The sequence below is a fragment of the Nannospalax galili genome, unplaced genomic scaffold (genome assembly GCF_000622305.1).
Source record: "Nannospalax galili isolate Female #2095 unplaced genomic scaffold, S.galili_v1.0 scaffold447, whole genome shotgun sequence".
Classification (NCBI taxonomy): domain Eukaryota; kingdom Metazoa; phylum Chordata; class Mammalia; order Rodentia; family Spalacidae; genus Nannospalax; species Nannospalax galili.
This window is the reverse complement of record NW_008355650.1, coordinates 260,432-288,104: the sequence shown is the minus strand read 5'-3', so window position 1 is coordinate 288,104 and position 27,673 is coordinate 260,432. Positions and strand designations below refer to the sequence as shown.

Below are 27,673 nucleotides of genomic sequence, written 5' to 3'. Positions count from 1 at the left end.
ACCACTCACAGTGGGCTGGGCTCTCCCCTATCACTCAGAAAACCAAGAAAATGTCTCCCAGATATACCCAAAGACCAATCCAATAGAGGAAATCCCCCAATTGAGGTCCCATCTTCCCAGGTGTGTCAAGTTGACAACGGAAGCTATCTAGCATGATGGGCCTAGTGAGATGGAGGGATTTAAAAGAAAGAATTTGCTGAAGTTCTTTATTTCTGTTCTGATTCCATTGCCCTTCAGAATCTCTGCCATTCTATGCAGTTTTGTGATCTATTATCAAAAAGTGCACCCACTCCCCTACCGCCTACTCCCACAGTGAGAGAGGGAGACAGGATTCCTGAGCAGGAAAGAAGTTAAAAGAGATAGAAGAGGTTGTCTAGTTAGCATCTCTGCCTCTCCCGTGTTCAGCTGTGCCCTCATCGGTGCTCCAGTATTTTCTGTCTTCAGGACACCCCATTTTTAAGGATGCTGTTATCAAAATGTAGCTCTCTGAGGAAAACAGTACTCTATAACGCCCACATAGTCAGTGAACATTACAGGAGCATACACTTCTTTCTTGTGTACCGTTGACATTGGATTAGGACTCCTTTTGGAGTGGGGATTGCTTCTTATAAGTGTCAGGATTGCCATGCATACCGCAGGTACCTGACTGTGTAGGATTGGCCCTCAGGACTGCAATAAACAAACTTTAAATATTTTTTTTTCCATTGCGTAGATTAAAAAAAAAAAAATAAAAGAATCGTTTGTTGTGTGTAAACTCCACAGGAGTAGACATATATTTGTCGCTGCTCCCTGAGGTATTTAAGAACCAGACACCCATAAAAAGGGCTTGCATGCCTTGTCTTTGATGACTCGTTTTCTGATTAACCATTCCTGGTTGCCTAGCAACTTACAGTGTTATGACTGTAGCAGGACTAATCTAATTATTTACCATGAGCCAAATGTGTCTCTGTGATAGAAAACCTTGATAGGTTGGGAAAAGGAACTCCAAAACACAAATGCAGACTGTAATAAATATTTTTAATCCAATGCTGATTTGTTGGATGGCTGATTTAGCAGATAAGTATATGGTGACCCTTTATGCTGCGGGTCTCTGGTCCTAGCTGCCCTCTGATGTTACGGCGCTTGCCAGAGAACCACCTCTGGATGTTTGAGCTAATGCACATGACTGCGTTCATACTGTTTTGGGATATTAGCAAATAGAGTCTTGTGGATGGTAGTATTTAGTGTGACATAAGCTTGCTGCTGTTTGCCTTTATTTATTTAGGATTTATTTTTTTTTTTTTGGTCTTTTTGAGACAGGGTCTCCTTGTAGCCCCAGCTGTCCTGGAACTCACTATGTAGACCAGGCTGGCCTTGAACTCACAGAGATCCGCCTGCCTCTGCCTCCCGAGGGCTGGGATTAAAGGTGTGAGCCACCACGCCCCACTCTTATTCTTTAGTTTTATTTGTGTGTGTGTGCACATGTGTGCAGTTACCTGCACAGGTCAGAAGAGGGTGTTGTATCTCCTGGAGCTAGAGTTACAGGCAGTTGTTAGCTGCCCAGAAAGAGTGCTGGGAACCAAACTCCCGTCCCCTGCCAGAGCAGTATGTACTCACTCTTAACTGCTGGGCCATCTCTCTAGCCCATTTGCTGTTTAAAAAACTTTTATTTAGGGCTGGAGAGGTGGCTCAGTGGTTAAGAACACTGGCTGTTTAAATCCCAGCACCCACAGCTAACACCACACCACCCAGCAGCTAACAACTGTTCGTATCTCCAGTCCCAGGGGATCCGATGCCTTCTTCCGTCCTCTGAGGGCATTGCATGACACAGGTGCACTTACCTATACACAGGCAATACACATACACATAAAATAAAAATAATAAATAAAGCCGGGCATGGTGGTGCACACCTTTAATCCCAGCACTTGGGAGGCAGAGGCAGGTGGATCGTTGTGAGTTCAAGGCCAGCCTGGTCTACATAGTGAGTTCAGGTCAGCTGGGACTTCAGGGAGACCCTGTCTCAAAAAGACAAAAAAAAAAAAAAAATTTAAAAACTATTAAAAAAAACTTTATTTTTAGATTTATTTTATTTTATGCTTATGTTTGTGTGCCTGAGTGTATATTATGAGTGCAGGTGCCGTCAAATCCCCTGGAACTGGAGTTACAGGTGGTTGTTAGCTACCTGACATGAGTGCTGGGAACCAAACTTGGGTCCTCTGAAGAGCAACTGTTTTTAACTGCTGTGCCATCTCGCCAGCCCTGAAATCAACTTCATTTAGGTATGGTTTGTATTCCAGAAAATGCACCTGTTTGGGGTCCAGTTTGATGGAAGTATATGTTGTATATGACCCTTTCCCATCAAGATACTGCGAACTGGTCTTTTTCCTTCCCGGTTGCTCCTCATGGCTCTCCTGCCTCCACGCCCAGCCTCAGGAAGCCCCTTTTCTGCTCTCTCTTACCACGGATTGTTAGATTTGTCTTTCCTGAAATTTTGTCTAAATGGAGTCATGTAATATGTATGTATCTTACTGTGTGTATGTATGTGTGCATGCTTGGGTGTGTGCAAGTGAACATGTGCGTACACACACACACACACACACACACACACACACAAATGCACATGTGTACATGTGGAGGCCAGAGAACAAGCATGACTATTGAATATTGATCCTGGGTGCTGTTCACCTGTTTTTTAAAGTCTCTTGCTGACCTGGAACTCACCAAGTAGATGAGCCTCAGGGATCGCTGGAGTGCTGGACTGCGACACCTGTTGGTTTGGTTTTTTTTTGTTTTTTTGGTCTTTTTGAGACAGGGTCTCCATGTAGCTCCAGCTGGCCTGGAACTCGCTATGTAGACCAGACTGGCCTTGAACTCACAGAGATCCGCCTGCCTCTGCCACCTCACCTGGCGTTTTTAAATTTTTTAATGGGTTCTGGGGATTGAACTCAGGCCCTCATGCTTGCAAAGCAAGCACTTTACCAACTGAGCTGCCTCCCTAGACTCTCATCTTAAGAGGACTTCATTACCTTCCATTGCTGCGTAGTGTTCCTTTGTTTGGGTATACCATCATTCATTTGCCTGTTCACCCTTCATGGACATTTAGGTTTGTGCTTTTTGCCTATTGTGAGTACAGTTGTTGGTATCTTCACATACAGGTCTTTGTGGGGACATGTTTTCATTCTCTTCAGTGAGTAAGAGCAGATTTTCTGGGTCATATGATAAATGTTTCTTTACGAGAAACTGCTAAATTGTTTTCCAAAATTGTAGTAGTTTACACTTTAAGTAGTTTACATTTGTATTTATTTTACATTTTTGTCAACATTTGAGTGTCAGGATTTAAACTTTAACCCTTTGAGTAGATGCGTAATTGTGTCTCATTGTACTTTTTAAATTTGCACTTCTGTGGTGACCAGTTGTTGGGGACCCCTGCTGTCTGGGTCGCAGTCTCTCCATGTCCGGATAGCCCAAGGGGCTTGGCGTTCTTATGCAGAGACTCCCATCCTAGGAGCACCTATCAGCTGAGGCTTTTGCTACTGCCTCCACACTATAAATCTTCTGGTTTCACCCCAATAAAGCGGAGCTGAATCACTGAGTCTGACTGAGCTGTATCACTGAACTTGTCTGGAGCTGTATCCTGTGTTACCAGCCTGTGATTCAGTCTCCCTGGAGGGGGCTGTCCTTCCGTCAACAACCACTCGCGAAGATCTTGCTTTCACTGTTCCTGCACCTCCCCTCGTGATCCGGGCCAATGGATCGCGTACACAGAGGGAGTGTCCGGCAGCTTGGAACAGAACCCGTCCGGCAGCTGACAGCGACCGGCAGAGTCGCCAGCGCCCGGTAGCCGCGGAGAGCCAGGGACCCGCACAGCAACGCGAAACCCAGCCAACAGCTGGTGTAGCAGCGCGCAACCCGCCGCACCACAGCAACAACCAGTGATGCTAAGCATCTTTTCATAGGCCTATTAGCTGCCTGCTATTTTCTGTTGGGAAATAGTCCTTCGAATACTTTGTCCATGGTTTCAGTTATTTTCTTATAATCTTAAGAGTTTAAAAAATATTCTAGGTCCAAGTCCTTTGCCCTTATAACATGCTGAAGGGTTTTTCCACATTTAACTTTTTTTCTTTTCTTTATTTTTATGTTACATGTACAAGTGTTTTGCCTACATGTATGTAAGTGTACCCATGTCATACAATGCCCACAGAGGTCAGAAGAGGACATTGAATCCCCTGGAACTGGAGTTACCGATGGTTTTTGGCTACCATGTGGGTGCTGGGAACTGAACTTGGGTCCACCCAGTGCCCTTAACCAATAAGCCAACTCTCCAACCTCTGTCTTTTAATTTTACCTAGGATTCCACTCCCTCCCTCCCTCCCTCCCTCCCTCGGTGCTGAGTATCAAGCCCAGGGCCTGGCACTGGCACATGCTGGGCAAGCACTCTGCCACTGAGCCATCTCCCCTGCTTCTTCATGTTATTTTTTGAAGAATTGCTGTTACTCTTCCCCCCACTTTGATTGTGGGGATCACGTAACATTTTCTCCCTCTTTTATACTTCATGCTTTTGTTCCATCTCGGCAATTATGCCTCTTAAGGCCAGACATGTATTTTCCTATGTACTGTCTATTTAATTGTATTTTTAGAACCTTGGTAAAAGAATCAGTTAAATGTGAGCCCACTTCTGTGCTGTGCTCTTTCTAACACCACGGTGTCTCTCACTGTGGCTTTATCTAAGCCTTGGAATCAGGAACAAGTCTTCTGACTTTTTACCCTTCCCATTTTTCATTTCTGTATAAATTTTATAATCAACTTGTCAGTTTCTACAAAGAAGCTTGCTGAGATTCTGCTTGGGATTACAGTGAAAGAAAAAGAAAAATCGACACCTTAACCATCTCCTAATCCACCAATATAGTATATTTCTTTGATTATTTGTGGATCTTTGTTTCCCTAAATTTTTCCCTTCCCGCCCACTGGGAGACTGGCCCTCAGTCACTGGGGTCTCGTGGTCCTGACACGGATCCACAGATTGGCATAACACAGTTCTATTTGAATTTTTCATAGTTTGTATGACATTTGGGAGGGGGTGACTTACAGAGAAACGGCTTCTCATAACCCATGTGCCATTCAAGTCTGCTGTAGCCTCCATCAGCTTTCGTTAGCCGTGCCCACACACTGTCTCACCCCATGGTCTGCCTCATCTCACTCTCGGAAGAAGGGCAGGGCATCTGCTCATCTGTTCTTGCCCCAGCCGGTCTCGCCCCAGCAGGTCTCGCCCCTGTCCCCTGGCCATGCTGCTAACTCACCATCCGCTCACTCTCCTTATCGCACCCAGCTCTACCCCTCTTCCCGGGGTGCTTCTTGTCTTGCCCCTGGCTGGCTTACTCTTTCTGTAGACTCACTCTTTTTGGAGGAATGAGTAATTTTTGGGCTACAATCCTATAATTTAAAAAATGTTTATATTTTATTTATTATTTTTATTTTGTGTGTATGAGTGCATTGCCTGCATGTATGTAAGTGCACCCATGTTGTACAGTGCCCACAGAGATCAGAAGAAGGCATCAAGTCCCTTGGAACTGGAGTTACATATCATTGTTAGCTGCCATGTGGGTGTTGCGAATCGAATCCTGGTCCTCTGTAACAGCAGCCAGTGCTCTTGACTGCTCATCTCTCTAGCCCTGGATTCTATAATTTTTAATTCAAGAGTGTGTGGTTACAGTGGAACCAGTATGTCACCCAGCTCTCCCACTTCTGGGCGTGTACCGAAGGGCCCTGAAGTGGGGTGCCACAGAGATATCCGCACATCTGTGCTTCTTGCTGCTGTGCTCACGATAGCCAGGAAATGGCAGCTGTCTAGATGTCTGTTAACAGATGAATGGATGAAGAAAATGTGACACGTGCACAATGAGATTTTATGAATATAAAGAAAAATGAAATCAGGACCTTTTCAGGAAAATGGATGAAATGCAAAAATCATCATTTAAGCAAAGTAAACCAGACTCAGAAAGACAAATGACATGTATTTTCTCTCATGTGTGGGATCCAGATTTAAAATTCTGTGTGTGTGTGCATGCGTGTGTGTATGTGTGTGTGTGTGTGTGTGTGTGTGTGTGTATTGATTTTTTTTGAGAATTTCACACAATGTATTTTGATCATATATAGACCCATTTCCCTCCTCTTTCTCCTCTGACTTCATGTCCTTTTTAGTTTTCCTTTTTTAAAGGCCTATCAAGTCTCATTTGTGTTCTGCAAATACTCTTGAGTGTGGGTCCATCCCTTGGAGCCTGTTTAATTTACTAGGTACCACACCCTTAAAGAAAACTGACTCTCCCTCTCCCAGCAGCTATCAGTTGTCAATAGATCCTCAGCTAGCCCATGTCCCCCATCCATATTGGTTTTTTGTCTGGCTTGGCCTTGCACTGGTCTTATACAAGCTGCCACAAGCGCTGTGGGTTCATACGTTCACTGCCTTGCTGTGTCCTTGCATTCATCCACTCTTAAAATCTTTCTGTCCCTGCTTCCACAATGGTCCTTGAGCCTTGCAAGGAGAGGGTGTGATACAGGTGTCCCATTTAGGGCTGAGCAATCTGCAGTTGCTCATTCTCTGCATCTTGACTAGTTGTGAGTCTCTCTGTTAATCACCATCTGCTTCAAGAAGATTCTCAAGTGAGAGTTGAGAGATTCTCTTTCTGTCTCTGTCTCTGTCTCTGTCTCTGTCTCTGTCTCTCTCTCTCTCTCTCTCTCTCTCTTTATACCATTAAACTAGAAATCATTAGAGGGGAGGAAGAGGTCTTAAGGGAGGTGGGAACTAAAGAGGATGATGGAATAGATGTGATAAGAAAGTTAGAAGGGAAATACTTGGGGGAAGGAACCACCTAGAGGGAGGCAGAGGACTGGGGGAGGGAAGTGAGGGGCAAATGAGAAGAAAAGGATAAAAGCACAGATGGAGGAGGGCACTGTGACGGGACCCATTACTTCATACGCTCACTTAAAATATTAATTTGTTTTTTGTCTTTTTGAGACAGGGTCTCCTTGTAGCCCCAGTAGTCCTGGAACTCACTATGTAGACCAGGCTGGCCTCGAACTCACAGAGATCCACCTGCCTCTGCCTCCCAAGTGCTGGAATTAAAGGTGTGCACCACCATGCCTGGCAAAATATTAATTTTTAAATGGCATTTGGAGTCAGGCATGGTGGCACATGCCTTTAATCCCAGCACTTGGGAGGCAGAGGCAGGCAGGTCTCTGTGAGACTGGGCCTACCCTAGTTTCATCAGTGAGTTCCAGGCCAGCTGGGGCTACAGGGAGACCCTGTTTCAAAAAACAAAAAAGGCTTTTGGTAGCATTTGGCAGTATTGTGTATATAACCCCAACACATATTTTATCATTAAATGTTTCAGATCTGTTGATGTCGTAGTATTTAGAAAATTTCAATCTCCAAATGTTTATTGTTAGTATTTAGAAATACATCTGATTTTTGTGCAGTGACCTTGTATCTTGGCACCATTGCTAAATTCAATGACCAGTTCTTGTAGGTTGTTTATTATTACTATGACTTTAGATTCCCTGGGATTATAGTGTTGTATGCAACAGGTCCCAATATGAAGCAAATATGCATTCACCTTTCTTGAGAATAATTGGGGTTCCCTGTGCTGTGGCTGATGCAGTAGGACTACATCGATGTGTCTAAGCATTTGGTCCTGTCTTTCATCTAAGTTGTATTTAATTAAATTGTTATCTTAGAGAAAGATAAATACTACGTTCTTGATGTTGTCTTGTATGTTGATTAGAAGGATTTTGCATACCTTCTGGTTGTGGGTTTATGAAGTAGAATCTGAGAGTCATTGTTTTGTTTCCAAGAGAATTTGCTGTAGCTTGGCTCCAAAGGTTTTGCCTATTTTTTGATACTTATATGTCCAGGTCAAGACCATACTGCTTGGCCAGTGAGATGGCTCAGTACGTAATGGTGTTTGCCTCTAACCTGAGAACCTGAGTTGGATCCTCAGGACCAAAAATAAATAAATAAATAAATAAATAAATAAATAAATAAATAATAAGGCATTTGGTAGTATTGTGTATATAACCCCGACATATTTTATCATCTTTATTGTGGAGTGAGAGAATCAACTTCTGCAAGTTGTCCTCTGACTTCTACATACTCTGCCTCTCTCTCTCTCTCTCTCTCTCTCTCTCTCTCTCTCTCATACACACACACACACACACACACACACACACAAGTGTAATAAAAGACTATGTCCTATCATTGCTTCAGGTGAGTTTTACCTGTGACAAGTAGATATACTTACCTCTTCATTGTTTGCACAGTTTTCCTTGTAAGGAACTGGCATGCATTCCCACCATGAATGATTGTTAGGTGTGCACTCTCTGCTGGATCTGGGCTTGGACGCTGTGGGAGCAGGAGAGCAGTACACACGCTGCCTTTGTGGAGTTCATAGTCCGACAGGATAGTGGGACATTGAATACATGGCCATCCAAATTGCAATTATACTCAGTGCTATAAAGTCACTAGGAGTTTATGAGGGACTGTCTTATCCTAGGTTGTAAGGGGCTGTGGGTCAGGGACCTCTTTCCAAAAGTGACATTTGAACTCTAAAAATTACAGAATGGGGGCTGGAGAGATGGCTCAGTGATTAACAGCAATCACTGTTCTTCCAGAGGACCCGGGTTCGGTTCTCAGCACCCACATGGCAGCTAACATCTGTCTTAAACTTCAATTTCAGGGTGTCTGACACCCTCTGCTGGCCTGCATGGGCACCAGTCACACACATGGTACACTTGTATACACGCAGGCAAAACACTCATACACATAAAATAAAACTGAACTTGTTTAAAAACATTACAGAATGGATAATTTATAAATAGAAGAACCTTCTTTTTGCATTATCTCATGATGAAGAGTGAGAGAGAGAGAGAGAGAGAGAGAGAGAGAGCGAGCCAGAGCAAAAGTTTTGTAGAGAGAGAGAGAGAGAGAGAGAGAGAGAGAGAGAGAGAACGAGCCAAAGTCCAAGTTTTGAGTATGTTAGGAGCCCACTCTCAAGATAACTGACTCACTCCTGAGTTGACTACATTTACTCATGACAAAGCCTTCTTGACTGAATTTCCTCCTCAAGGCCCTGTCTCTCAACACTGTGGCTTTAGAGGTTAAGTTCCCAATACATGAATTTTGGGGGAACGCACTCAACCCACCACCCATGTATGTGTTACCGACAGAGACCTCCTCAGCCCCCAGTTGTTATTTGAGTGCATCTGAGAGGGCACACCTGGCAGATTTGAAGGTAGCAGTTTTTATACTTCTTGCAACCATGTTTGCAATTTCCTGTTTAGGGGTGGTGATGGACGGAAGGTCTGGGTGGAGCCTCACAGCCAGATTGCCTCCCATCTCCCAGCATCGCCTCACTGAACTGTGTGTCTAGCCATCTTTGGGAGCACAGTCAAACCATAGCAAGCTCAAAGGGAATCTGGCCCTGCTGATACCTGGTCTTGACTTACAGCCTCTACAGCTATGGTCCCTTTCTGTCATTTAAAGCCCCTAGTGTGGTCCTTGATAACAGACTCCCAGGAATTAAATCCAGCCCATTTATATCCTTTTCTTTCCACGTCCACAACGTCCTCATTGATTTCATCCTTCCTCTGTCTTCACAGGATCATCTACAGTCTGATGAGTCCCAGATTTGAATCTGTGTTCCCTTCTCCCTTGGGCTCCTGGCTCTCAAATCCTACCTTGTTTGTTCTTCATTGGATTTCTAGTAGACATCTCAGACTTAGCATGCCTGCAGTGACCCCCAGCCGCCCACTCTTCACACTGCACTGACACTGGTACTCTGTCCTTCTGGGAGTAGAAGCTAGAAACCTTGTGTTTGATTTGATCCCCCCTTATGTATGTGTGTGTAACACAAAGACGATGGTGGTAGTGTGGGGGGTGTGCTTTCTCGGGCATGCTGTGGCACACGTGTGGAAGTCGGAGGACAACTTTGTGGAGTTAGTTCTGTCCTTCTGTCATTCTGGGGTTTCTAGGAATCAAACTCAGGTTGTCAGGATTGCCCAGCAAGCACCTTTGCTCCCTGAGCCATCCTGCTGGCAACTCTCCCCTGTCTTTGATAGCATTCCCCACAAGACCTCTCAGCAGGCTGTGGCTCTCTTGAGAGCATGCTAGGAGTCCAGCTCTTTCTCACGCTGTCTGCTGCCATGCAGGTCCAGGTCCTGTGACCTCACCTCTGCTTTTAGCTGCTGCTTCCTCCTTAGTCGGCTCTACCAGTAGTCAGGGCAGGGACCCCGGTGAGAGCGTGCTTTTCCTACTGCTCCTTTAAAGCTCTCAGTCACCCCTGCTCCTGAGCACCAGCCCAGTCTGCACTGTCCTCATGGCTTTCAAAGTCGTCCCATTGGCATCACTGTCCCCCTGCCCCTCACCTCCTTGGATTCTTCCAGGCTCCTTCCCCTTCCCTGCTGTTCCTCAGCATTTTTCCTGGATTGGAGCCTTCCTCCTGGCTCCTCTGGAATCCTTGCTGCATAATAAATAGAACTGACGTCATGGCAGTCAAGCGTGGCTTAATGGTGGGCACGTATTCTGGGAAACGTGTTGATTTCTCCTCTGTGGGAACAGCGTAGTATTCTGACACAAACAGCGAGTCTAACTGCAAACAGACTACATTATAGCGCCTCTTCCCCTTCCAGGCCTTTCAGAAATGTTACCTGCTTAGTAAGATCAGCCATCTGCAGACTCCAGTGGCTAGCCTCCAACACTTCTGTCCTCTCTGCTTAATTCTCCCCCTTGGCATTTTCTGTCAAACATCCTGCCTGTTGGGCCTGTTACTTTTCGTACCATGTGACCCACACATTGGAGGAGAAGTCCTCTGAGGACAGGAGGTGGCTTCTCTTGCTTTCTCCTTCATCCTCAGAGGTGGGCTGACGGTAGACATCAGAAATATATGCTGATTGGTGTGTTGAATGAGTAGATTGCTGATATGTTTTAGTTGAACTTTCTTTTAAAAATTTATTGAATTTTTATGTATTTCATACAGAACATTTTAATCATCTTTATACCCCTTTCCCTACTGGCCCTCTCCTATAGTCCCCCTCCACTGGAATCCATACATTCTGTCATTTGTGTTAAGGCCTATGGTGTCAAGTTAGTGTCCCCAGACATCCCTCAGTGCAAGTTCATCCACTGGGGGTCTAGTCAGCCTATCTGGAGTCCCTCCCTTTAAGAAGATCAGCTTTTCCTGACCCAGTAGTAATCAGCTGCCAATAATTCTTTGACTAAGATTGGGGCTTGTTGCTGAACTTATCATTTTTATATTTCTTTCGCCACTTAAATCCAGTTATGCCCATTCTCAGTCATGGAAGAGAATAGAAAGATAGTGTAACAAACACTCTAGGACCCACCACCTACACCTAACAGCAGCACATGACCGTATTTGCTTCAGCCATTTTGGAGGTGATTTCTACATGCTATGACATATACACATTCCTAAACGTTAAGGCATTTTCCTGTGTCACTGTGGTATCTTCCTAGGGTGGACAGTATTCCTTTTTTCTTACTGCATGCCATCCATATGCACATTGACCGATTTTCTCATAATGCCTTTTCCTGCCAATTTATTCAAATCAGAATCCAGTAAAGACTCATTAATCCCATTTCACTAGTTCTTTTTGTTTATTTATTGAGATAGGGTCTTGCTATGTAGCCCAGGTTGGCCTGAGACATTATCTTTGGTCTCAACCTGCTGAGTGCTGGAGTTGCAGCCATGTACCACCTTGCTTGTCTTGTCTACAATCATCTGGACGGTGCCCTAGTCCTTCCACACTGTGTCACCCCTCGCCCCGTGACATGTCATTGAACAGTCCCACCTCGCGGTCCTGTAAGGTGTCTCGCTGGGTTTCTTCTGGTTGCTTCCTTCTGGTATTATTTATTCACGGTTCTGTCCCCTGTGTTTCCTGCAGACAGGAATGTGAGTTCTAAAGGCTGGTGGGTGTGATTGGCTGGATGGAGTCCCACCCTTCAGCTCTTTCCTTTGTATAATGGGGGGTTTCTGGCATACCTTTGATAGTAATGGAGATTTTGAAAATTAATTTATTTTTATTTTATGTGTACGAGCATTTTGCCTGCATGTATGCAAGTGCATCACATGTGTGCAGTGCCTATGGAGGTCAGAAGAGGGCGTCAGATCTCCTGGAACTAGAGTTACAGACAGTTGTTAGCCACCATGTGGGTGCTGGGAACTGAACCCTGGTCTCTGTAAGAACAGCTAGTGCTCTTAACACTGAGCCATCTCTCCAGCCCATGTTTTTTTCTTTTGTTTTGAAAGGTCTGATATTTTCATGATTATGCCCTAAAACCCCCAATCTGTTTTGTGCATCAGGGATGATGGCTTCCCTGAACTCCCAGTTCCTGATGAGCCATCCCGGAGTGCGGTCCTTGACTTCCAGGGGTGAGGATGGTGAACCTCCTCCAAGCTTCAAGACCTCTTGAAGTTCCTGGATAGAACAGAGAGTTTTGCTCCGGGCTGGGCAGTGTCTCCTCTGTGTTCCTCCTTCCTTCCCCACCCTGGCTCAGGGTTAAGACAGAAAGCAGCTTTGGGGTGCCACATTATTTTGTGGAGGAATTGGTTTTTCTTTTGCCTCTAGCCAGTGTTGAAACTCCTATAACAGGAAGACACTTGTGTCCTCTAGAGGCAGAGATTGTGTGCTGAGGTATTTTGTGTTCTAAGAATTCTTCCACTTGAGGTTTTGCTTATTTCCCAGGCAGGATAAGAAATTTCCTTATGAGGCAAAGTATAAGATGCAAGGGTAGGTTCACCCTTTCTTTCTTTCCCCTCCCTCCCTCCCTTCCCCAATGACATGACATAATTTCATTCTTCTTCATAACTGAGAAATACCTCACCGTGTATTCACGGTGTATGTACACCACACATTCAAGAATTCCATCTGTCTGTTGATGTATATCAAAGCTGATTCCATGTCCGAGGAGCACAGTGCCATAATTTTAAACACGGATGTGTGGTGTGTATGTGGCAGGTGGACTTTGTGTTTATACCCAGAAGTGGTACAGCTGCATTGCAAGGAAGATGTAGTTTAGTTTCTTATTTTTCTTTTCATTTTCCTTTCATTTTAAGGAATATTCAAACTGTGTTTCCATAGTGGCTATTAATAGATCAACAACGTACAAGTTTATTTTTCTCCATAGCCTCAAGGTTGGGTGTTTTTATAACTTCATGGGCAGTAATGGGGGTCCTATGAAAACCAATTAAGTTTATTTTTTGAGGCAGGGTCACTATGTAGCCCTGACTGGCCTAGAACTTGCTCTATAAACCAGGCTGGCCTTTAACTCACAAGAGATCCACCTGCTTCTGAGTGCTAGGAGTGCTGCGATTAAAGGCGTGCACCACCATGCCTGGCCCCAGATGACTTTCATTGTCAAATTACCACTGCTAGATGTACCTTCTTTCTGAGCTGTGATATGCCTATTTTTTTTCCCTCCCTCCCTCCCTCCCTCCCTCCCTTCCTTTTTCTGTTGTTTTATAAATGCATGGAATACTAGATAAATACCAACCTAGAGCTGGAGAGGACTCATGAGAAACACTACGGTTTAGTTAGGGTAGGAAGTAGATTAATTGCGTCTGGTTTTCTTGGATCCTGGTTTCTATAGTTTTAAACTATGACATATTTAGTGTCCAGGTCTATTGTACTGTCAACAGAGTACTTGAGGCTGGGTAATTTGTAAAGAAGTTAATTTCTCACAGTCCTGGAGGAGACTGAGAAGTTCAAGGTTGGATGGGGGGCTTATCTAGAGAAGACCTCTTTCCTGGGGAGAGGGGTGCCTCTAGAGTCCACAGGCAGCAGTGTGGACATCAGATGACAGGGGGCACATGAGAGGTGGGTGCCTTAGGTTTTATAACAGACCTACTCTGTGATAATTAACCCACTTGCTCAAATAACCCAGTAATCCATTAATGGATTAATCCATTCAAGAGGGCATAGCCCCCTCGACTCGGCACTTCTCAAAGAGCTCACCTCCAAATTAACCCATGAATTTGGGAATTAGGTTTGTAACATTTGAGTTCTGGGAGACATTCACACCATAGCATTTAGTCGATTTGTTATCATGTGGTGTCATTGTTTCCATGTACAAAATATGCTAATCTGGCTTTTCTTGGTTATGAATTGGGAAGTACTCTGTTATTCAAATAGCATTTTCAGGAAATGCTACCATCATTGAATGAAACCTCAAATCTTAAACTTTTCTTTTCCCTCTTGTGACAGGAAATCCGGAATTCATTTATGCAGTGGCTGGAGAGACATGTGGATCCTGAAGGAGTCATAAAATCGAGCAAGCTCTCCCTTAAATTCATTTCATCTTGCACATCTGAAGTAGAAATCACCCCATCTTCCATACCTGTGGTTACAGATTCAGAAACCTTCTCATCGGAGCACTTTAACCTAGAGATCTACCGACAAAACCTGCAGAGCACACGGCTCGGAAAAGTAATTCTGTTTGCAGAAGTGACCCCCACAACCATGAGTCTCTTGGATGGGTGAGTTCTGATCACGCTCCTCTGCCTGTCCAAGGTGCTACTGCTGTTAACTCTTCTCTGTATCCAATGGTAGGAGAGAGGAGTCAACAGACTTATCAGCATGTAGATGTACCCTGTCCTGTCCTGGAGAGCTGCTTAAACCATTCAGAGAGGAGTTAAGTGAAGTTGCTTTAATCAGAGTCTGTGTTTTACAGCCTGGCCTTATGTGTCTGGTGTCACGCTTTCTTTAATCAGCCCTTTCAAAACATCCTTGGGAGAAAAATCATGAAAATATGTTTAACAGGTGGCATGAGTGATCAGGTGACTAGTTTACTTGTGCGCTGCGATAGTCAGTGTTAAACATTTAACCTAGGATGTTTGACAAGAGTCTTAAAAGAGCAAATTGGAGTGACACATAAGCTGGGTTTAATGGAGATAAGTTGGAACTTGATGTTTTGAAAACTATTCTGGTACAGTCCTTTCCAGTACATTTTTTATGCGCTCTGTAATCCCTTTTGGATGTTTCAAATTTACTTTTATTGCAACTTTTCATTTTTACTTCTTCTGTGGACTTTTGTTGAAAGTTAAAACATGGAAAACAGATGAAGGGGATTTTTCTAAACTCCACAATTTGTCGGTACTAATTAATACTATTTTAGTTTTTGAAGTTGGCTAATGGAAGGAGGGAATAAGAAAAAGTATCTTCCCACGACGTGGAAACACAGTTGAAGAAATGTAAGACTCCAGAAATAACGGGATTTACAGTTTCGAGGGTTTACCCACAGGACTACGTGATTAGACAGACGTATAATTCCCATATAATATGGGATATTTTTGCCTTTGTTCTTTGTATCGTATGGAATGGAATCATGTGATCGTATGTTGATATAACGTGATGAGGTAACTGGAGCGTTGTCGTGTTGCTCACACGGCGAGCAGACTGGCAGTGTCCGTGTGTGGAGTCCATAGGGAATCAGCAAAGGAGGGCACTGTGAGCATGCTAAGTGCCACGTTTCGCCTACAGAGCTAATTTGTGTCCTTATAGGTGCCTACTTTTTTTATTTTCCCCAAAGAGTAAAATATTTCTGCTTTTCCCAGGGCTGTCGGGAATCCTTGTGTCTTCTCTCTTGGTCTACCAAGTGTAGACAGTGAGATGGCTTTGATTGCTGTTAACCCCTCTGCAGGGCAGGCACTGACTGGGCAACTGTCCCCATGGGTTCCTCCCCAGTGCTCCAAGGTAAAGTTGTTTTCAGCAGCCTGCGGAGTCAGCAGGTCAGGTTAGAAGTTCCTGGGGGCAGGGGATGGGGAGGTGCAGCTGTTTTAGGTAGAAGTGTTTGAAGAGGTCTCCTTAGTGCTGAAAGTCTCCAGAATGTATCACAGGAGCTGGGTGACAGATAAAAGAGATACACAGACTGTTAGTTCCTAAGGGATTTCTAGCGCTGATGTCCCTTGATTCCATAGCACCAACCCTCACGGAGACGCAGGCAGTGTTCAGCAGGTGCGTTCCCTCCCAGATGCCTCTTTGCTGTGTGTCTCGTATCTGCTAATCTCACTCACCGTGTCTTCATGTCTTGTGGCCATGATTGGACAGAGTCACACATTCCTGTCACGTTAGTGCATATAATGCTAGATAGCAGGATTTACTGTGTGAGGAATGGCTCCGGTTTCTGAATATTTATTTTTAGTGCACAACTATTGGATTGGCCAAGAAGATGGGGTAGAATTTTCAAATCCATGAGCTGAGTTCACACATGCTCATTTCTCTCCACATCCCCAAGGGGTCGAGCAGTGTTTTCCTACCAGGCTAGAGATGTGAAATTTGGTTTAGATAGAGGTCTTTCTCATAAAATTCTTTTAAAAATATTTTATTTATTATTTTTATTTTTTATATGTATGAGTGTATTGCCTGCCTGTGTGTAAGTGCACCTGTGTGGAGCAATGCCTGCAGAAGTCAGAAGAGGGCGTCAGATCCCCTGGAACTGGAATTACGGATGGTGTTTAGCTGTCATGTGGGTGCTGGGAATCGAACCCAGGTCCTCTTCAAGAGCAGACAGTGCTCTTAACTGCTGAGCCATCTTTCCAGGGCCTCTCAGAAAATTCTTAAAACCCCTTTTCTCTGTTTACCCTCCCCACTCCTTGGAATGTGTGTTACCTAAAAGTTGGGAGTTTTCTCCCTTAGAAGAGGGAGGTCCTTAGTGGGGAGACCAATGATTTCTGCCACAGAACCCAGGGAGCCACACACCCTTCCTTCCTTTGTTGAAGCCTCTCATGCCTCCTTAGAAGACACTGCTGGTGTTCCAGTTGCTACCTCTTCCTGGTTAGATCCCGAGGTGACGTGTGGCCTTCACTCTCAGGGCTGCATGTGGCTCACTGACATGTCACAATCTGGTAAACAGATAAGCTCAGTCTAGGGTTATAGTCAGTGGTAGAGTGCTTGTCTAGAATGCATGAGGCCTTGGGTTCATTCGCTGGCATCACAAAAACCAAAAAAAAAAACAAAAAAATGAATAACCCAAAGAGGCTCTTCCCCTAACATACCCATGTACCATACAATATCGTAGAAACAAAGACCATTCATCCCTGGTCCCAGCACTGATGATCAGTCTCTGTTGCTTTCTGGTAGTTCAGAACCTACCCTCTAGGACAGCTCTCGTGTCCATTGTCTTTTGGGGCATGCATTGTTTTCTGGAAGGTCTTCCCTATTCCACAGTGGGGAAGGGCAGAAGAGAGGACAGACTTCCGGTCCTACCTCCTGGGAGGTTTGGAGTCTGGCATTGGTTGGAGGACTGAACACTCACAGCCAGTCTGATGGTATCTGTGGCCATGTGCCTCTCAGAACTTCAGTTGGCTGCTTCTCTGGGGGTTCTGTGTGAGTGACCATCAGAGACTGTCCAGCCACACAGCTTTTTACCCTAAAAACTCTCACTAATGCAACTCTCAGTTCTCATCAATGAAGCTCCCTCGTGCAGCAGAGGGCCAGGAACACAAAGGGTCACAGATGGCCAAAACACAGAGATAAGAGTCTATAGAGTGTGGGTCCTTGGACAGGACTCCTATTTTAAACTCTACCCACCCAGGGCTCAGGGACCATTGTGGAAGAGGGGGTGGAAAGATTGTAGGTTCAGTGTCATGAGAGCAAAGCAGGCTGGGTCTCAATCCACTATGGACCCTTTTTGGAAGCTTTACTGGGCCTTGTTCCTCTCCTACGGCTAGGCCTAGTCATATGGCCTACATGCAAAAAAAAAAAGCAAAAAAAAGCTTAGGGAACAAATGTGGTCTCTCTCTCTCCCTTCCACTCTCCTTTCCATTCTCCCACACGTGCACATGTGTGTGTGTATGTGTGTATGTGTGTGTGTGTACATGTATGTGAGGGTGTATATAGAGGGCAGAAGCTGATGTTGGATGTCTTCCTTATTCACTTGTGTTTTGAGGCAGGTCCTCTCACGGCACCTGGAGCTCCCTACTTCAGCTTCGCTGCCTAGCCAGTGAGCTCCAGGGATCCGCCTGTCTCCACCTGCCCAGCACTGGGATTGTAGGAATGCCGTGCTGCACCCAGCCTCTTTATGTTGGTGTGGTGGATCTGAACTTGGGTCCTCTTGCTTGTGTGGGGCACATGCTTTACTGATGAGCCATATCCCGAACTCCCAGATGTGGTCTTTATATGAGGCATCTGTGAATCCAAATGATGATCGGGCTTCTGTTCCTAAAGAGAAATGTTGGGGAGACACTTGGGGACAATTAGAAGTCTGTGGCCATTTTTCAGGGAGACCTCTGCTGTGCACACCTCATGACCCAATGTATATAGGCGTCAGTCACAGGTGGAGGTCATTATTTGCTGGACACACTAGTTCTACTTCTTTGCATACTTAGGTCGTTAGAGGCGTCTTCTGTGAGTGCAAATCTTATCTGACAAATACTTTGGAAGACATTGTATTTTTGTCTTTGACTACTAAGCCAATTCAACTACCGTGGTGCTGAAGTAGACACCGAAAACTTTCATTTATCTCCGGGTATGACGTCAGGCTCATCTGAAAGCCATAATGAACCTTCATCTTCTGTCCCAACCCTCTGACTTCAGGAGCGGGAACAGTAGAGGAAAAGCTGAGAGTTGCTTGCTGATAACTAAGGGCAATCAAAAGGCCTGTAGATCTCCCCTCCCAAAAGCAAAAGCTGGGGCAGTGAATGACATTATCCCAGTCATCCAACTTGGCTCTGCCACCCAGTTCCTTGGGCAATTTTGGCCTTTATCTCCGGTCCCAGGCATTTTATCTGGCATATCTTCCTGGCAACAAAATTCTCTCCCTACTCCCCTATGGGGGGAGTGCCTTCTGTATGCAGTGCTGTGTGTTGCTGGCTCCACAGGAGTTGAGAGGCCTTGTTTTTCTTTCTGTGCTGTTTCTTGGTAGGTTTCCCATGTCCAGTTAGCTCAGCTGTTGGTTAGAGTCCCAAGGCATGGGCTTCTCCAGGCTGTGTCTGGTCCAGTGAACTTCCCCGTGTTCCATGGTCACGTCCTACAGCTGGGGCCCAGGGAGCCGTCTGCGAATGTGGTGGGGTCTCGGTAGGGGGTGTGGATGGGCCACCACAAGACCATCACTGGAAAAGCACCTCCAAGTGCTTCAACTGCTCACTCTGCCCTGGTGTCTGAGACCCTAGGGCTCTCTGTTTACTGATGTGATGATGGGCTGCCTCCTCGGTGAGGACAGCCTGGGGCCAGAGAGCACGAGATTGTGGGGTAACTGAATCATGAGTCATTGTTATTTCTGGAAGCGTCTTCTCTTCAGTTACGATGTCTTTCTTGATTGACTTATGCCAGGTCTCTGTCAGATATTGAAATGACTTACACAAGAAGCAGGTGTGTGGTGATCCAGACGAATACGAGCTAATTTCCTATGCGTACTTGGGCACGCTGAGTGGACTGGTCAAGTGTTGGCTATTTGTTTTTTTTTAATCTGCAAAGGGTAATTTCTATTTACCTAGTCTGTGTTTATTTCCTTGTCACTGTTTAAGTCCCTGGCTCGTTTGGGCTTGTTTGCCTACTGCACTCTGTGGGATAAGCCAAGCCCTGTGCCCATGGATTGTCACTACCCTTACATCCTGGTGACAATCTAGTTCCTACTGATTTTGGTCCAGAAGTGGGCATAGCAGACATGAACAGGGAGAGAGAGAGAAGCAGATGCATTGGTGGGCCGGTGAGCCTCTTTTTGTGTGGTTACTGCTTATTGAATATTGGTCCTGTATTATATAAGGCTCACAGTCTAGAGGCATGACAGTCTCTCCAACAAGCTCCATGACCTTGGTGGTGTCCCCTCCCTGGGCCTCATTCTCTCCAGCTTTGAGGTCAGGGACATTAAATGACAGACGCTGGTTTGTCACCTTCATCTCAATTCATCCAACCTGAAAGTGTCCCTAGGTCAGAGCTGCCACCAACCAGCATTACTGTTTTCAAATGACTTCCAAGTGCTTTCAGGGGGCTGTGGCTCCTGTTAATTGAGGAAGGACTGTACGAGGGATAGTTAATTCTATCAGTGGGGAAAGGAAACACATAAGAGAGCCTTGAGAAACCACTTTTGGAAGTTGAATGTGGTAGCACATGGCTATAATCCCCAGCACTCAGGAGACTGAGGCAGGAGGATTGCCATGAGTTCCAGGCCAACCTAGGCTGCATAGCAAGTTCCAAGTCAGTCTGGGCTGCAGAGTGAGACTCTGCTTAAAAAAAAAAAAAAAATGTATAGGGGCCAGAGAGCTGGTTCAGTGGTTAAGAGCACTGGCTGCTGTTGCAGAGGACCTGGGTTCAAATCCCAGCACCCACATGGTAACCAACAACTGTGTCTAACTCCAGTTCCAGGGGATCCTACACCCTTGTCTGTTCTCTGCAGGCACTGCACAACACAGGAGCACTTACATACATGCAGACATAATACTCATATACATAAAATAACCGAAGAGAATAGCCACTGTCATTTAGAGAAGCGTATTTTGACTTTCAAAGTTTGGGGCCAGCCCCGCCCCTCAGCTTTGTGCTTGCCTCTCTAGCCAGTCCCGAACCTCTCTCTTTCTCTCCTCTGCTCTGGGAACTCGCTCCACTCTGCACCCTCCTCCCCTCAAGTCTAAGCCTGAGAGGACAAAAATTGGGCTGGAACTAATTTAATGGCTGAGTGACCTCACAGTAGAGAAACAGCCGGATCCTAATAGGGGGCTTTGTCTCCATTCCCACCCTGGCTGGTAGCATGCCAGTCAAGAGTCAGGCGGGAGACACAGGTGGAAGCGATTAGAGCTGTCAGAAAGTTTGAAAAATTGATTCTGGAGGCAGAGTGAATAGATTGGACCCGACAGTGTTGTCCTAAAGATTCTAAGGGAAAATCCTGTAGTTTAATTTGAAATCCCTTGATTATTCATTAGCTCTCCAGATGGTTTTTGTTGATGTTTTACATATTAATGCCTGTATTGTGTTATCCGTGTACTCTTAATGCGCACACAGGTAACAGGCAAAGAATAAACATGTTGGTAACTGTCCCAAATTAATGGGATATTAGGGCAATTGTGAAATAAAGGGGTTTTAAGAAGTTGATTGCTTTGGAATAATTAATGTGAGATTTTTTTAATGGGCCAATTTAGTACTTTAAAAGTGAAAATGATTGGAGAGTTTCCCCTTTATTTGAATGTTTACTTCTAAATTAGAGTTTAGGATATAATTCCAGCATTTGACTTTGGCAGCGGTCACGACTGAAGGGTTATTCTGGCAAGTTCTCCAGGAATTTTCTTTGGTTGATCCAATTTGACACCTGAAGAAGTTAACCTTTCACATGCCAGGCTACTCAAGCTGAATTGTGGAGTAGCCTGCCATATCTTAGAGATGTCTTCACATCGGTTTTTAGTGCTCTGGAAAGTTTGTTATTATTAATATTTTTGTATGTATGTGTGTGGTGCCTATATGTGCTCACATGGACATATGCATGTATGCATGTGCCTGTGTGTTTGGAGGCCAAGGATTGACATTGAGTGTATCCCTCAATTGTTCTCCATCTTTTAAGCATGACCCTGGCCCATCAGTTTGGCCTGGCCAGCTGGTCAGTGAGCTCCAGGGACATGCCTGCCTCTACCTCCTTGCTGCTGGGATTGTCAGCATGTGCCACTATGACATACGTGCTGGAGATCCAGCTCAAGTCCTCATGCTTGAATAGCCACTGTTTAACTTACTAAGCCACCTTCCCAGTCCTGAGAAGGGTTATTGCTAGGTTTTGTAGTGGACTGTTAAACACAGGGTAGACTTGTTGCAGTGTTGACCATTTTTTCATGGTCACAGTGTGTTCTGTTTAGATGACATTTTCACTGGAATAAACCCTGCAGGTTTCTCTCAGTGCTGGTGTCTTAGTCAGTTTGCATTGCTATAATAAGGTATCACCTGCCTTATTCTTACCCTGGCTGAAGGCTGGAGGTGCGGGATCAGGTCCTGGTGAGGATGGATGGTCTTCTGGGTTGCAGACAGCTGCTTTCTGGTACAGTTTGTTCAGATGGTGGAAAGTGGAGGAGAGTGGTCTTCAGAACCCCTTTTATGAGGGCACTAATTCCATCCTAAAGGCTTCTTCTTGTGGACGGACCGTCTCCCCAGGGTTCCTTATACCGTCTCTCTGGGGATAAGGATTTCAAAAGGCTGGGGATGATGGTGGGACAAGCGCAGACATTTAGTCCATTGAATGCATGACCTGAAGCATCCTGACCTCTGCTGTGCAGCAGGGTGCAGGTGGCTGTGACCAGTACAGTAGACAACGATTCCTTCAGGGCAGGCCAGCCAGCCATGGGACGGACTGGGCAGGCCAGAGACACAGTTGAAGCCTTTTAAACCACAGCACAATATTTTGAATGCTCAGTGGTGGCAGTCTTAATCTTTTGAGGGACTCTGAGGCCTTCTGGAAGAAAAGCAGATAATATGGGTATCCCTTGCGGGAAGTGCTTAGAGAAATTGTGGAGTTGCCTTGGGCCCTGCGATTCTGTCACTTTGGATAGAGTGTCTCTGTTCTCATGGCTTGGAGCTTGTGATGGGCCTTGCTCCCTGGGTGAAAAAAATAGTTCCACCGTGTACTAGGCCAAGGCCGCTTCAAGTCTTCCCAGTCGTTACTCATTTTCACCTGGGAACTTTGTGACATGGCTCCAGGTATATAGATATATAATATGGGTGTGCAAGTTAAGTTTTTACTGAAAATAAATCATAAAGCTATGTATTTTAAAGCAATTCTTTAAAAATGTTATTTTTATTTTTTCATGTATTTGAGTGTTTTGTCTGCATGTGTGTAAGTGCACCCATGTCATGCAGCACCCATGGAATTCAGAAGAGGGCATCAGATCCCCTGGAACTGGAGGAGCGGCCAGTGCTCTTAACTGCTGAGCCTCTCTCCAGCTCCTTGTTTGGTATGCATATAATTTTACAATTTATTAACTATACAAGTAGATTTGCATACTGAGATGTTTGTTTATTTTTACATAGACTTAAATCGTGGCTGAGTATTTGATACTGTAGGACACAGAACATTTTTGATAGTTTTCAGAATTGATTTAATACTTTGATTTTATAATCATCAATGCTGAGAACACCATTTTGCTTAAATAGATAGTACAAAGAGGTAGAAGTGTTTGGGGCCATGTCAGATGGCTGGAAGTTTTGTCTCAGTTCAAGCCCAAAATCGTAGAGCAATTTATAAAAATGAAACTCAATTCGGTAACTCAAACAGAAATGTTTAAAAAAATCAAACACACACACACACACACACACACACACACACACACACACACACACACAAAATCAAACACTCTAATGCAAACAATCAAAAGGTCTTCCAATTTGGGGGCTGGTGAGATGGCTTAGAACTTGCTGCCAAACCTGAGTTTAATCCCTGAGTCTCACAGGGTGGAGGGAGAGAACCAGCAGCTGCAGGTTTTTGTCTGCAACTCCACATGTACACTGCAGCATTTGTGAGCCCACTAATAAACATAGCAAAAGTTTAAAAAAAGGTATACTAGGGAGCTGGAGGGATGGCTCAGCAGCTGAAAGCACTGGCTGTTCTTGCAGAAGACCCGGGTTTGAATCCCAGCAGCACCCATGTGGCAGATAACAACTGTTCGTAACTCCAGTTCCAGGTGATCCAAAGCCCTCTTATGACCTCTGTAGGGCAGGCATCACAAACATGGGTGCACTTACATACATGCAGCCAATATACTCATACACATAAAAAGTAATAAAAACTGTAAAAAGACACACTGATTTGATACTCACCTACTGGGGGATGATGATGATAGATTAAAAGTCTTTTTGTCCAATGAATTTTTCTGTATGAAACTGTGTATTTTAATAATGAAATGGAGATCTTTTTTAAAGTTTAAAAAATTTTAATTTTTTGTCTTATAGGGTCTATACTTATAGGGTTATATAATATTGTATAACTGTATTAATTCAACTGTAAACCTAAAAAATTTACAGCCAATTTTGAAAGAGATGCATCTTAGCTCTGGAAATTGTTATTGAATATGTCAATGTTGTTGTAATGAAATGCTTCTTCTAATTATATGGTTATTAAATAAATAATTTTTAAAAAGTCTTTGTGTCCAAGCCGGGCGTGGTAGCGCATGCCTTTAATCCCAGCACTCAGGAGGCAGAGGCAGGCGGATCTCTGTGAGTTCAAGGCCAGCCTGGCCTACATAGTGAGTTCCAGGACAGTTGGGGCTATAGGGAGACCCTGTCTCAAAAAGACCAAAAAAAAAAAAAAATCTTTTTGTCCATAATTAAAAGAGCATAAAACTTCGTATGTCCAGTAAATATACTGCAATTCATAATATGCAACAGCATCAAGTCTGAGCCACGGTGTCTCAAGCAGCAGTTACTGCACAGTGTGATGGCATGTGCAGGGCAGATCATACATATTCTATGTCCAGAACTAATGCGGAAGTGACGGTGCGGGAGGAGGCACAGATGAGAGCTGCTGGAAACAACTCAGAGTCTTTGGGTGTTTGATTTTGAATTAATTTTGTAAAAGCTGGAGAGAGATGGCTCAGCTTGTAGTTAAGAGCACCGACTGCTCTTGCAGAGGATCTGGTTTCGATTCCCAACACCCACACGGCGGCTGCAAACTGTCCTTAACTCCAGTTCCAGGGGAATCTGAAGCCCTGTTCTGACCTCTGCAGCTTTGCACGACACGGGTGCACTCACATACATGCAGGCGATACACTCGTACACATAAAAATTTTTTATTTTATAAGTATGAGTGTTTGCCTGCATGTGTGTGTTTGTATCATAGACTTGCAACATCCACAGAGGACAGAAGAGGGATTGGAGCCATTGGAAGTATAGTTAAAGGTGGTCACCATGTGGGTGCTGGGAACAGAATGTGGGTCCTCTGCAGGAGCAGCAAGTGCTCTTAACTACTGGTTGAGCCATCTCTGCAGCCCCTTGAAGTTTTGGTGGTTGTGTTCAGAACCCTTTTACTGTTGCCAGCTTTTGTGTGGTCTCCCTGTGTCCAGACCCACAGTTTAAGGGCTATGTATTAACTAGATTAGTAACCTTGAGCAAACGAGCAAGTTTTACAGTATTTCCTTTTCTGTATCACGTACTTGGGATGGTTTTATTTAAGGTTTAGTCACTGTGATGACTAATTTTCATTGTCAACCTGACACACCTGGGAAGAGGGCCCCTAAACTGAAGAATATCCTTCATCAGGTTGACCTGTGGCCATTTCTGTGGGGCATTTTCTTAATTGCTGATGGATGTAGGAGGGTTCAGCCTACTGTGCCATCCCTAGACAGGTAGGCTTGGGCTGTATAAGAAAGGTAGCTGAGCAAGCCAGGGGAAGCAAGCCAGTAAGCAGCGTTCCTCCATGGTCTCTGCTTCAGTTCCTGCCCTGACTTCTCTCAATGACCGACTGGGACCAGGAAGTGTAGGCTAAATAAACCCTTTCTTCCCCTAAGTTGCGTTTGGTCATGGTGTTTATCTCAGCAACAGAAAGCAAACTAGAACATTCATTCAACTGATTTCTCATGCACACAACCTGTGCTAGGCTCTAGGGGAGTAGAACAGACGTGCCCGCCCACCCCCCAGTGAACCTCACAGGGTCATGTAGGGTTGTCCTGAAATATGTCTATAGAGCTCTTAGAATATAACTGATATTTACCAAGCTCTCAATATTTAAGCATTCTGTGTACAACGTGGAATTTTCCTTTGACCTTCAACTGGGTGCTGTAAATCTCTCCAAACAAATTGAGATAGTCTCTGCCTGTCGTGGTGAAAGGCATTTTCTTGGTTTGGTCTTCTGTTGAGAATTTTAATTTTTCTTCATCACATTAGAGGCAGAGTGGTTCCCGTCCTTGGCTACTGGCCTGAGATGAGTCCTATGACTTCCCACTGTGAAACTGGCAAGCCCAATGATGCCCATTCATGGCAGATCTACTCTGGTTGAAGAGGTCCAAGGGGTGTGGGTGGGTGGGTGGTGAGCAAGGGTTTAATCTCTTTGTCTGTAACTAACACAGGTACTTTATTCCTTTGGAGGACTTCTGATAGCCACCTATTTGGAAACTGTAAATCCCAAGGTCAAGAATATACATCTGTTTTTAATTTTTTTCTTCATTATATGGTTTTTGATCAGAGTGGGACATGATCATTCTTCTGGTTCTGGGGGGAGACATGAAATTCTCACCTGCCCGAAGATCATAAGCTTTCCATCTAGCCAAGGTTGTGAATAAATCCATTGTTCTGATGTAGTAAGACACGTATCATAAGGAAAATGGTGCTTTGGAAAGTTGGTTTATGGGTTAGCACGAGTGCCTAACTTGAAACATTTTAGATCAGCCTGGAATTGAGTGCTTACTGAGGCATGACCACTCACCTGTGGACATGTTGTATGGAGACAGACTGGGCTTGGGGTTTGCAAATGTGTTGTGCTAGAACCCTGTAAATGTGTAAAGAAAAAACCCCTGTAAACTGTGTTGGGTAATCAAGCAGATACTCTCCCTCTTTCTTGATCTTCCCTCACTCCCACCTTCCTTGACTTTGCTTTGTGGCTTATTTAGAACTTTTGTTTTTCTTTCAAATCAAACACCTGCTTTGGAATTGAGTGACTCTCACCTGCCCCTTTACAACCTTTACACACTGACTGCTGAGCCAGGCCCTGCCAAAGGCTCTGAAATACCCTTGCTTCTGCCTGTGTCCCGGAGGGGAGGGAGGTTGGGTTTCTGCATGAAGAGTATTCCGTCACTTGGAGAGCCCAAAAGCCACACATTTTTTCTGAATTGCACAAGGAGTCATTCATCATTTTCATTTTTTGTTTGGCTCTCCCCTAAGAGTATTCAAATCAGTGAGAATGATGAGATCATTGGCTGGTGGAGGGCTTTTCTCAGGATGTGGGAAGGGTTAGGAGGGCAGAAGAGGCAGAGGTATGCTGATGTCTAGACCTTCCTCTTCCTTTGCCTGCTGTTTCCAGAGGTCGCCTGCATGCTCTATAGTTTTCATGGTTTGAAATTGGATAATATGTGTGTATGGAGCTTACCTAAAAATGAAACTGTGTTGTGGGTGGTAGTGTTAACAGCCTGGAAACCTTAGACTATAAGTTCAAGCTCATGTCCCTCTGACACATGAGCTGTGTAGTGCTCAGTCACCCAGCCTTGCTGAGTTTGTTCCCTTATTTGTAAGACGAGAGGGTTGTGTTATGTGTGTGACTTTTTTTTTTTTTTTTTTTTAAAAAAAAAACTCCTTTTTTTTTTTTTTTTTTTTTTTTTCTTTGATCTTTTTGAGACAGGGTCTCCCTGTAGTCACAGCTGGCCTGGATTCACTATGAAGATCAGGCTGGCCTCGAATTCACAGAGATCTGCCTGCCTCTGCCTCCCGAGTGCTGGGATTAAAGGTGTGTGCCACCACAACCAGCTTAAAACTCCTTTTGAAATGAAGTTGCATACAGGAATAAAGTATGGATGGCCTTGGGAGCCTTAGGGGTAGATGTCAAGACGGACAAGGCAGTACTCAAAGTCCTTCCAACCAGGACACTCACTCGTTGGCTGGATTACTTCTTTTATTCTCTGCCCTGTTCCAAAAAGAATTCAAATCAACAGGGATCTAATGTTATATGTTCTAAGTTCTTTTATATTTGCTTGTTGTTTCGTGACAGGGTCTCATTATTGTAGCCCTGTCTGGTCTGGAA

The 27,673-nt window shown here is 44.7% G+C and overlaps 1 protein-coding gene across 1 annotated transcript in view; it reads left to right on the top strand.

Moving 5' to 3' along the window:
- Positions 1–27,673, top strand: part of Hlcs (holocarboxylase synthetase) — a 213,156-nt gene that overhangs the window by 48,857 nt on the left and 136,626 nt on the right. Inside the window, exon 6 of the mRNA XM_008853031.3 lies at positions 14,248–14,519. Coding sequence (XP_008851253.2) covers positions 14,248–14,519 — 272 coding nt within the window. The remainder of the gene's footprint in view (positions 1–14,247; positions 14,520–27,673) is intronic.